The sequence below is a fragment of the Fragaria vesca genome, linkage group LG3 (genome assembly GCF_000184155.1).
Source record: "Fragaria vesca subsp. vesca linkage group LG3, FraVesHawaii_1.0, whole genome shotgun sequence".
NCBI lineage: Eukaryota > Viridiplantae > Streptophyta > Magnoliopsida > Rosales > Rosaceae > Fragaria > Fragaria vesca.
In genome coordinates this window covers 13,974,705-13,987,184 of record NC_020493.1, presented here as the reverse complement: position 1 = coordinate 13,987,184, position 12,480 = coordinate 13,974,705, and the positions used below count along the sequence as shown (strand labels likewise).

Sequence of the window (12,480 nt, the reverse complement as noted above, 5' to 3'; positions counted from 1 at the left end):
CTAGACAATGATTGCACCTATGATGTGTTTACTAACATGTTCAATTCATTCGGATATCCTTACTCAAGCTAAGTCAATGATGTGTTGAACTTAACCTATCAATCTTTCTTACTTGGTGTGTTAAAAGAATGATGTTTTCAACTTAACTTAGCATCTAGAATGGAGCCTAGAGTGATGTTCTCGCACAGCTCTCACCTAGAAGTCATTAAGGTCTAAAAGATTATGAATAAGGCTAGACAATGTCGGTACTGATGTTGTCCTAATCTACCTAGACATTGATTTATGTGAATGGGCTCAAGTCACACTCACTCGCTACTCTAGAATGCAAGTAGACATGATGATCATACAAAACATTCATAGCTTTACAACCTAGAATGCATACTAATGTTGCCCACCAGCAATAAACATACAAAATTGATCAATGATATAACAATAAACCAATGAATATCAGAAATCCATGGAACAAATTAAATAAATGTCAACTTCATAGTTACACCATGTCTAGGGCTTGGAAGCAGCCCCTAACTAAGAGAAAATTAGTTACTCATCATCTTTGAAAACACATAAGAGAATTTCATAAGATTCGGGAAGAAAAGAAAATACGAAAGATGAAAAGCAGGGGAAAAGATTGATTTTCTGAGTCGAGAGATCAATCTCTTATGGGCTCTGAACTTTACTTCTTCTCCTTGAGTTCTTGACGGCTCCCTCTTCTCTTCTGTGTTTCTTCTCCTCTAGTATGACAGCTTCGCTTCGTTCTGGTATTAGGGTTCTGCCTTAAGTAGTCTCCAAGTCTTCAAAGCTTCATTTTCAGACTATGTTTCATTCTTTGACTAGGATCAATGTTTGGGCTATCTTTTGAATGTCTTCCACATATAATCTGGGCTTGGCTTTTGGGAAAATTATATTAATGATATCACTCTTTGAAATCGTGTAAAAACCCCCAAGAAAGCTTCTCAAAATCCATTCCAAACACTGCCTCGAACTTGACTGTTGCACAGCTTTCCCGGAACTACTGATTTTCTGTCCAACTTCGACGCTTCATAACTCCTAGATGCCATCACCAATTTGGATGATTCTTGACTCTAAATTGATCTACAAACGCACCTCTACAAATCTGGGTGGTCATCTTGGTGAAACCATTCTCGGAACCTCATGGAAATAGGCCTTGAAAACCGGAGAAAATAAGCAGAAACCAGTTTTCAGCTTTTTGTGTTTGCAGCTTCTGTTTTGGTGAAGTGGTTCCATCACCTTTCCTTGATATTTTTGACCATGTGAATGATCAAACTCCATCCTTGACATCTCTACTTCGTATTGGAAGCCTTGCTTGCATCACTTGAACACATATTTGCATTATCTTGCTCCACGAAGTATCTAAGAAAATAACAAAGTTAAAACGATCTTTTTAAAGGAGAATAGCTAAGTTAAATGCAAAGGTTAAACTATAAAATCATCGCATTTTTATGCTCCTATCAGTGGGAGAGCTGGTCAACACCCACTTTGGGCTTTTGACCGAAGTCCACCACTTCTTTTCCTTTAGAACTCGAAAAAAAATTATACCCTAATCTCAGTAAGAATAGTCCTAGTACCAAACCTTCGATAAAACATAGAAAAATAATCCGGAGCTCCGCAAAACAATTCTGAAGACACCGAAGAACTCGAATCGACTTGAACTACGACATCGGGACCTTACAAGAAGAGTTTGACATTTCCAGAAAAACTCGCAAATAAACTCGAGTGTTAACTTACTAAGTTACCGAGCACTGTTAAATTCTCCAATAACTCGTGAAATACCTAGTAAATAGGTAAAATTTGGGTCCGGGATGTTACAACTTTAGCTTGTCACTCGAACATTATTGATGCGTTTTGGGGCTATGCAATATTTGCATGCAGCTTTACTATTCATCTACGACCTACCATTATTGAATATTTTTGTACTACAGCTCGTGACTGTGTACCAGGATTGCAATCCTTGAGCTCAAACAAGATTGAAATGGATCTCCAATCCTTGAGCTTGGCTAAATGTTATTTCTAAGTGTCAAATCGCATTGCCACTGTGTACAATGATGGGTCATTTGAGATGAATAAGTATTTAGGTTGGATGTGAACCTCCACCTATAATCCGCATATATAGAAACTTTGCTAGACGATCTCTTTCACCGCTATATTGCGGATAATCACTTTGATGAGACAATATTCCCGCCATTAGGGGGAGATAAGAACACAAATGTTCAAGTGGAACGACGTGAATTATCGTGGTTTGTCCCCACTAAGTCTCATCTTGATCCTAAATGCTTAAAGTGTTAAAGTGACAAGATCACATGCTGCAAATATGTCTGCAAGGATTGATGTCCTACAAAAGGACATGGGGCAACCAAAAGGTGTTGGTCTTGATGCCATCACCATGGATGGTGATATAGTGACGCCATATAGTGGCAAAATTGGTGTCACAAGGCCATGTGGCTCCCTAAAATTAGAGAGGCCCTTAGGTTCGATATTTTCTCGCACTAGGAAGAAAACGAGCTTGGCACAACCTGATCCATTGATCAGTGATACTCAAATCGGTCTCATGAAGTCTGAATTGTGATTATCATTGGGGGACGCCTCAATGTCAAATCCAATCCATATAGAGATCTTTACAAGTATTACACTAGTGTACATGAGGACGTGGGATAATGAGTCTACTATTGAACCACATTTCATGGATGGATATCAACTTAGTTGATTGGCCTAATGGAAAGATGCGATCCAGCATTAACAAAGAGATAGGTCCTTGAGCAGGTGATGCTGACACCGCAAGCTAAACCCTATCAACTATACCTTTGTTAGATAGCGTAGTGAGAACAAGAGCTTAGACTTACCTTATAGCGCAATGTCTCTCACTAACACACACTAAAATCGACTACGATGAGATATGCTCTCGTAATGGATGTCATTGAACTCCACTACTTTGTTAGTTTGGTAGTTTCCGAATAACTAAACATGCAGCCTATGAATGTGGTCATAATAACATCTCTATGGGATTAGAGATATACATGAAGGTCTTAAACAGACTTCATTCATCCGAATCAAGTCGTTCTAGACCACAGGAGCACGCGTGTGCTAAATGTATTGAAATGCAAATGGACTCTACTTGATTGGAAGGGATATGGTGAATTATGCCTTTGCGTGTTCATTTCGGATTTACATGGACTCTTGATGGATCAAGAGATGCTAATATGTATCAACATCCGAAGAAAAAGATCTTGGGAAGACACGGTCTCGATAAGGCACTCGATGACTGTATTGATGTTGATTTTCCATCAATCGGCTTAGGCACTTTATAACTAGTGAGACCTACATATACTCCCATAATTAGTCAAGGTCTAAAGAGAGATCCGTTGTTTTGTCTAAAGCAAGATGACAAATATGTGTTAAGAGATGGAGTTCTCATCTAAGTACAATAAGACGCATCAATGTACTCAACACAATACGAAAGACTTGACATCTCATTCGCTATGAAAAGTTGTAAAACTAAGTGTAGCTATGCGCCCACGCAATGCCAATGTAATGACAGTAACTCCTTTTTCAATACTTAATGGTATGAAAGGTTGAGGCTTATTCTATCCCTACATAAGAAAGACACATCAATAGCGAAATCAAAATCTGCCAAGTTTTGTAGGTCAACTTCCACGGGACCTACATGAAATCTCACTCACTGGAAAATAGTGAAATTGGTACCATTGGAAAGGTCTATGTGTCTACTTTCCAAGGACACCAACCATTTGATCATACCTATCATATTGAGTGAGTTATGGCCATTTTCGTAATTCGTAAAGTAGGACGAATCTGTTCGAGAATCTGATTTTGGCAAAATAGTCAACTTCGACGGGACTTTGTGAATAGCTCTTGACGAACCAAAACGTGTGTGATATACGGTTGGAAAGCTCTATGAGTCTAGTTTCCAAAAGCGTTTACGGTTTGTTCATATGTATTTCCTAGAGGAAGTTACGACTGTTCTAGTAACTGAAGGTTATGCTGCACGAAAATCTGATTTCCTGCACGAACTTATGTTTTGAGTTCACAAGCAGCCTTCTCCTCAAGATCTAAGTGTAAAAGATCATTTGAGGACAATACGGCATGATTTAGTTAATCATTGCCCAATGCCACATTTGAAGACATGTTAAAGAGCATTGACATGCTAAGTTGTTGAAACTTTCGTGATTAGTAAAAATCAGAAAGAGCCTTATGATTGATGTAAAGATCAGGGGGAGGTGCAAACTTCATGGGGAGTCTAGCACATACATACATGTCGCTATCAAATGTGAAGGGTGCGTTGTACTCTTTTTCTCTTATGATCAAGGTTCAGTTTTTCTCCCACAAGGTTTTTGTGACTTGACGAGGTTTTTGATGAGGCAACAGATCAACACCATCGATATATCAGCGCGCGGCACAAGGGGGAGTGTTCTAGGATATTCTGTATCTTTTTAGATATTCTTTATGTATGCATTGGCCTTATGCCAATATGATATGTAGTTAGACTAGATCTATGTATTCATATCCTTACTATATTGGTATTGTGTAATTCCCTATATAAAGGACTCCTATCAATGAATAAGATGATAATTCTCTTGTTATCTCTTTGTCTCTACACTTTATCCTTTATCACTGTGAAACTTAAATTGACATGTTTTCACACATCGATCTATAGTTCTGTACATATATGGTCACACCTCTAATAAAAAAAATATGGTTAAGCTTTTTGTCATTGTTTCCTATGACATGCACATTAAACACATTTGGATAATTTCCTTCTTACTCAATGAGAAACTAAGTTAATAGAAGTTCTAAAAAAAAAAAAAGTTAATAGAAAAAAAATAACAATGAATAAAAGAGAGTGCAATGGTCCAATTGAGGCCAACTCATGCTTACTTAATAGTTTTTTTTTTGTGGCTACTTTAAAATGTTACAATTTTATTATTTTACGGCAGTCACGGTATATCAAAACAAGTAGAGTAACCAACAAAACACTTTTTGTTAATCGGTGCTTATTGGAAAACATGTATTTTGTCGAAAATCCTAATATTATTTCAAGATGTTCACCCTATGCGCTCTTTGACTTATTTTATTCCCTTACATTTATCACTCACGTTATCTTATCGCATTAAATAACAACAACATTAAAATAAAAAGTTATGGGAAAATTTCATTTCCGCAAACCAAACAAGGAAATCGTCCCTCGACACAAACGGTTCACAAATCCTGCATTGGGCCGGGTGGCAATACAAACCCATTAATAGAACCAGGCAACCCAAAAACCCCTCTAATCCAAAACAGGGTTTTACTGAACATTCAGTCTGAGGAAAACATAACGAACCCAAACACAGGGTTGAAGAATTTGCAGTCAGGCTCTGAATCTTGTTTGTTGTAGACGACGAACTATATTTCCTGAGTCAGGTATTCGATTTCTTTATCCCTCTCTGGTTTACTTTCGCTATTTTCAATTCTCATTTCGTTGCAATTAGGGTTACATAGAAATCGGGAGGCCTCCGAGGCTTTACTCTTTGGGAAATTCGGCATCTGTAATTAGTCAGTTTTCATGGTGAAGAAGTCAGAGTAGGTTGTGGAGGAGAAACGAATTTCGAATGAGGAATTTACGAAGCTTAGGGTTTCAGTTTTCAATTCACGAACTCAGGACAAAAATTTAGAGAAAATTACTGGTATTTTTAGTGAGTTATTGTGCTTCATTGCGTTCTTGGATTTCAGTTGTGTGAAATAGTGGAAGTTAAGCTTTGAATTCGATTTAGTCGTTTGCTTCGGTGCTTAGGTTTAATTTTGTAGACGGCTTGAAGTCACTGTTTGATTTATTGCCAGCATGCTAGCTAATTGGCATTGCGATTAATTATAGTTATAGAAAGTAGATCAACACATCACCTTTTATTTGTTGTCTACTTTGATGTTTGTTTATGCATTTAGATGTTAGGTGTTGGATGAGCCTTTATCCGGTAGTCCTTGATGTTCTAACTTTAGTTTGTTTCTCAAATTATGTTAGTCAGGAGAAGTTGACTAGTGCATTTGCAAGTTTCTTGATGGGGCGTCATCTAAGGAATGATTCTAAATCTCCAGTACAGGACCATGGGTCTCCTCGTAGGAGGAGTCCATCTAGGAAGAGTCAATCTCAAACAGAAAGATCTCCTACTCGAGAGAGAAAGTCCCACAGAGGCAGTTCTCCACCAAGAGAGAAACATTCAAGTCGCCCCAAGTCTCCTAAGCATGCAAGGTCACCCTCTCCCCCTCCTCGCTCTCCTTCTCCCCGGACAAAACGGCTAAGAAGAGCTGAAGCTGAAAGAGTGCCTGGGAGAGAACATGAAAGGATCAATGATAGGGATTTACAGGAAGGTGGTTCAGAGAGAGATTTGGGGGATAGAAAGGAGAAATCGTTGGGAAGGAATGACACCGATGATAAATCTTCAAGATCAAGACGTGGTACTTCTCCATCTGATCGACACCGTAGGAGTAGGCATAGGTCTCGCTCGCCTCAACATGCTGGTGATACAAGAGATGGGGAGAAAGTAACTGACGGCCGTGGAAGAAATCATAGCAGAGGGAGTGATAAAAGCATGCACAGGGAAAAAGGTTCAGACTGGGAAAGTCAGGCTGAAAGAATGGAGAGAAGGACAGCAAAAGACAGCACTGGTCATAGGTCTTCAAGATCAAGACATGAGCAATCTACTTCTCCATTGAATGGACACCACAAGAACAGACACCGAAATCATTCACCTCAGCAAGCAGCAGATACGAGAGCTCGTGATGAGGTGTCTGGTGATATCCACTCCCCCCTTCTATTACAAGAACTTATTGCCTTGCTTTAAATGACGAATGCATGCAAACCGTTTTTCATATTAATGCATCTCAGAAAGTTTCTTTGGTAGAGAATTAGTATTCACACTCCATCTGTTTTGTTCCATACAAGAAAGTCCTAAACTTTGAAAAAATAAAGTATTCCTAAACATATATTGGCTTTAATTTTGTATAGGAGGCACTCATATTATAATTTGTTTGTGCTTTCATTTCTTTTTCGATTCTTACTTTATACTGGAGTTCAGTAACATTCTACCCAGAAGGGGGTGGTAGTATGCTTTGGTACCTTTTTATTTACTATTTCTTTTAATAACATTTACTTTCTTGGATGGAACAAAACAGTAAATAAAGAATAAATCTTAAACTTTGCATTCATTGGGGTCAAATTAGTGTGTGATGCTTGTAGTGGTTTATATTGATACTTATCTGAAGTGTCTAACTGTAGGTAACTGTTTTTCAGGTGCCAGAGTCAAGAGAGGCTGAGGATGGGTGAGTTGATCTTTCAAATATTATGCTTACACTTTAAACAGTTGAATTTTTGGGTTATCATATGTATACTTCTTGGGTTGCACTTTGATATATTTGGTTTAGTTCTGGGAAAAAGTAGAGATCTTAGTGGAAGTAGTATGATCTAGCATTCTTGACAAAGTAAATCTTCGTGCGGCCAAAAGTAATATAATGCATTTTTTTTGGTAGATTTTCTCAATACGTAATAGTTTCATAATGCTCTGATCATAGTATGGTGTTTGGAATTATATTGTTGTTCTATGAAATTCCTAGCGCCTCAATTGCACCCCACCCCCCCCCCCCCCCCCCCCCCCCCCCGAACTTTCAATATTGTTTTCAGAAATATATTGGCTGTTTCTTTAATTTTTGTCCAACTGATAGTAGGCAGAGGACGAATAGGTACAGACTTTTCTGAACTGAAAATGTATAAGAAACTCCTTAAATGTGTTAGGGTGAAACTCCTTAAATGTGTTAGGGTTTGGGTATCAATGAATTGTTGTTTCCTAAAGATGTTGCAATTGGAAACTCAAGAAAATCTGTGTGGCTTAAAATTATGTTTGTCTAAGGGAAGTGCAGCAGTGCCCTCTCTTTAAGAATGGACTGCATGATAATGTACTGTTTCACACAAATAGGTTACTATTGTTTTGGCTATGTTATCTTTTACTTTTTCAGCATCTTTTATTAGGTCAGGATGTGGCTGATAAGCTGTTGGTTGTTTGGTTGAGCAGGATTGATGAGAATGATTCAGTAGCTATGATGAAGGCTGCTGAGGAAGCCTTGGAAGTACAGAAAAAGGTGAGTAGCACATAGCTTTGTATCTTTTCTTGACATCATAACTCGCATCTTCAACTTTTTGGTTATTCATGTCAAGTTATCCTCGGTGAGCATTTGCAAGCTGCATGGATCTTGTTTATCTCTAATTCTTCAAAGTATCATAACTTTATTGCAAATCATTCGTTCTTTTGGGTGGAAGCCAGCAATTATAGTTACTTTTTGTTCTTTCTGTGACTCGACTTGCAGCAAAAGCCATCGTTTGAGCTATCTGGAAAGCTTGCTGAAGAAACCAATAGATTCAGGGGTAAGTCTTGATTTCTTTGTCTTCTTAAACTCAGTTTTCTTAATCTTGATGAGAGTAGGCAACAATTTCTCATTTAGATGAACTTATGAATTTGGATGTTGATGGTCCTTACAAGAAGCTCACCAGAAATACTACACACTAGAGTATCACAAGCCTATTCACCGGAGTATACGCTTTCTTTTGGGGTCCCAAAGTGTTGAGGATAGCTGTTGTCCTGGGGCGGCATGGTAAACTTTAGGGTAGAAATATTAGAAAACAAAATAATTTCAAAACCTCTTAAGTCTCTGATACTCCAATACCATGTTGAGACAGGGAGGAGGGAGAGGGAGGGGGCCGGGGGCCACCGGGGGGGGGGGGGATGAGAATAATTATTAACACTAATGGTTGGTTTATATGACTAACACCCTTGTCATAATGATGAACTAGATGACAACCAAATCTACTTTGGGAAACTATATCACACCATACAAACTAGGCAACTAATTTTTATACAGTACTTGAATTCGGATTGTCCAACAGTTTGTACATGTGCAATGTAATGATTGTGGAGATCTACTTTTCTTTATAGTAAAAGTTAAAAGCAGATGAAAATATTTAAATTAGGTGTTATTTTCCAGGTATAACACTACTATACAACGAGCCAGCCGAAGCACGGCAACCTACTGTAAGATGGCGGCTTTATGTTTTCAAGGGTGGTGAAGTTCTTGATGGCAAGTCTCTTGAATCTTGATAGTAGAAGCTATCTTTTATTTTCGTTGGTTTTTTTTCTTTTCTCTTTTTCCAACGGACAATTGTTTTTTCATCTTACTTCTTCATTTAATTTCTCGTACTTAAAAATATGTTAACTAAAAACAAGATGTATTATTTGGTTATCTGCTGAGTTTCTGGACCTGTTAATCTCTTAAATCTTAAGTAAGCATCGTACTATTTTTCTGACTAGCATTCCAAACTTATCTCTCTAACTCTTTTACTCTGTTTGTGATGACTTAGGTTTTGGTGATTTTCCATAGTTTTAAAGGTCCCGCATATTCATTGCCAAAGTCATTTTCCTGCTCATCTTTCTGAGTTCATGTCTTTTGAGATCTATTCATGATGATTGCTGAATTTGGTTGTGGTTCTAAGTTGTACATATGATTTTCAGAACCCCTTAAGATACATCGCCAAAGCTGTTACCTTTTTGGGAGGGAAAGAAGGGTGGCAGACATCCCTACAGATCACCCGTCTTGCAGCAAACAACATGCTGTTATACAATTCCGGTGGGTCCATAATTGCCATTTTAATTTTGCTATATATTTTGTGAGTCAGTATTTAATTTTTTATTCCCCATCACACCAGGCAAGTAGAAAAGGAGCAACCTGATGGTACATTGTCAAAGGAAATAAAGTAAGATGAATTTAATTTGTGGTTAATTCCATTTAATTGAGTAGTCATTGTTCCAGATCTCATATTTAACTTCTCTCGTGTACTATTGTAGGCCTTACATAATGGACCTCGGAAGCACAAATAAGACCTTTGTTAATGTAAGTGGCTCATATTGATGCACACACACACATATACTTTCCCCATTAGTAACAACTTACAAATATCAGTTGTTTGCAGTTAGGTGAGATTTGTCTGTATATGCAGGAATTTAGTTTTAACATTTCCTTTGCTTTGCAGGAAAGTGCAATTGAACCTCAGCGATATTATGAACTTATGGAAAGAGACACGATCAAATTTGGCAATAGTAGGTAGGTTACTGATGAATGAATATCTGAATTGAGATTTTGTGATGCATAGATTGCCGTCTCTCTAGACAGCAAAAGAATATATATGTGTGTGTATATATATATATATATATTATTTTTTTTTTTTTAAATATTAGTCTTCGTGCTTTATCCGTGGTTGTTTGCTGTTTTATCCGTGGTTGTTTGCTGTTTTATCCGTGGTTGTATGCTGTTATGGAACTGGCAGTTGAAATGCTCATTTGGTTAGGCTTTTATGGTTTCCTTATTGGATGTAGCTGAACAATTGGTTTTAGAAACACATCTAATTAACTAAGACGGTTGAGGTTAATGTTCAGCTAGGGATCTGGCAGATGTTGAGTTCATTTGTGTTCGGGTAGTTGCATGTGGATACAAACTAGACTTTTCGATAGAGTAAAACTGACCAGAATCTCAAATGGGGAAATATGCTCATGGATACCAATTGGAACATATATATAAAATAGGAGTTTTATTTTATAATACTTTGAGACATGAGGCTCAAAAGTATGACCTAATTTAAAAACCTATAGGTTTACTTCCCACATTCTTGTCTGTTGTTTCTGCTATGATCTGGAATCCTTGCTATTTTGCTAATATTGACAACATCCTTATAACTTGGTTTTTGCAGCCGTGAGTATGTGCTACTGCATGAGAATTCTATGGATTGATAGCTTCAATTGGGTTAACTTCAAAGTGCCTCCCACCTTGACTTTTGGAATATGCTGGATCAGAGATGTATGGACAATTTTCTGTTTGTTTCTCTTTTGCTAATCAGTTGTATGGAAATGACTTGATTTCCTGAATGCCATCAATTCCGGGTATTTTTCTTCAGATATTGGAAAGAGAATGGTATTTTGTATCTCCATCTGTTTGTCATGATTCGTGTACTTGTGTAGATGCAAGTCTTTGCAGTTGCAAGGTACACACCAAGGGTGACTGCATTACAAAACAGTAAATCTTAGAGTTAGTCGCATCACTAGGAGGCATCACCTTTTTCAACTCGCACATGCCAGAGGGAGGAGGGAAGGGTTAATTTCTTCATTACCAGTGAAATCATGTTGGGTGTGGTTGTGGTGATCTTCGGTTCTGTGCTGTGTTCTAATTTCTACCACTTTCAAATGTGGTAACTGGGAGGATTTAGCTACATTAGGTTACTTGGGCGAGTCTGAAATACAGATCAGACCCAATCCTCTGATTTCCAGCTCTGATCACTTCTTTTTTGCATACTCTTGAGTACAATGAACACTTTCGCAACATGAGACTGTAGATTGACTGGAATGAATGTTGTACGTTGGGAGTAATCTATGTATTGTTGTAGATTTACATTTTTGTTTTGTTTGAATCAGTAAATTGATTACATTAGGAGTGAAACTTCATACTTGAACAGGTGAGATCCCTGAATCTTCATATAGTCGGCCTATATAACCTAAAGTTTCCATTCTCAATAACGTATTTGTGAAGTGTGATGTAGGCACAAAACCATGTACGATCAGTTATATAAGACTCGTCCGTCCATTTGGTCAAGGCTCACAACTAGGCTGTGTATTTGTAGTGCAAATGTTCCCAGAACACTCTGTTCTGAGTTTTAAACTTTAACTTCTTTTGCATGGGGCTACAAGAACTGTGGTAATAAGGTCTTCGAATTTGTTGCGAGTCCTCATTTAAAGAAAAAGTTTCATGAAAAATAAGAAAAGATGGTTCGTTTCTATTTTTCAAAAAAGTTCATTCAGCTCATATTTTTTTTTTAAACTCATTATACATAGCATTGGCTATAAAATACTGATGATATCAAAACAAATAGAGTAGGCATTAGAGCGTTCTTTGTTAGTTGATGTCTAATTGAGTACAAGTTTATTGGATAAAGCTGTTTATTCAAAAAAAAAAAAAAAAAAAATACTGCATTGACTACAAATTTCGTAGCAAAGTTTCCTACAAACCTTTTGTTCACAGTAACTTTCTTTTCTAGTGTACATATTCATATGAGATACAATAAAGATCCTCTCCACATGCAGATACCATTCAAACATAGCACCACCCCAAGCCCACATTATCTGCACTACGTTACGTTGCGGTCCTCCAAACGGCCACGCTTTATGCTAAGGATTTTTTAATCTCACAAATGAAGTAGGTAGATAGGTGATAAATGGATTATATTTTAATCCAAAAATAGTAACCGCGATAAAATCATGAAATCTATCACCCCTGAGGATTTATTTCTCTTTCAGGAAATCCACTGATATTAGAGACTTCATGGTGGGTATGTTCATTTGGTCAATAGCTAACTGGGTAAAAAAATCATGTTAAACTAGCCTT

At 37.5% G+C, this 12,480-nt stretch overlaps 1 protein-coding gene across 1 annotated transcript; it reads left to right on the top strand.

The window, feature by feature from the left end:
• Positions 1–5,315: 5,315 nt before the first annotated feature.
• On the top strand, positions 5,316–11,194 carry LOC101301273. Its single transcript, XM_004294308.1, has 11 exons — positions 5,316–5,433; positions 6,029–6,791; positions 7,298–7,326; positions 8,073–8,139; positions 8,365–8,422; positions 9,040–9,132; positions 9,564–9,678; positions 9,758–9,805; positions 9,897–9,942; positions 10,082–10,152; positions 10,796–11,194. The coding sequence occupies exons 2-11, from the start codon at positions 6,066–6,068 to the stop codon at positions 10,833–10,835; spliced, it is 1,293 nt and encodes a 430-aa protein (XP_004294356.1). The 5' UTR covers positions 5,316–5,433; positions 6,029–6,065; the 3' UTR covers positions 10,836–11,194.
• Positions 11,195–12,480: the final 1,286 nt, after the last annotated feature.

Excerpts from the sequence above, each read along its gene's own strand:
- LOC101301273 (XM_004294308.1), top strand. The coding sequence starts at position 6,066 with ATGGGGCGTCATCTAAGGAATGATTCTAAATCTCCAGTACAGGACCAT. Across the intron at positions 8,423-9,039 it reads AGAAACCAATAGATTCAGGG|GTATAACACTACTATACAAC; the intron begins GTAAGTCTTGAT and ends GTTATTTTCCAG. Across the intron at positions 9,133-9,563 it reads GGGTGGTGAAGTTCTTGATG|AACCCCTTAAGATACATCGC; the intron begins GCAAGTCTCTTG and ends TATGATTTTCAG.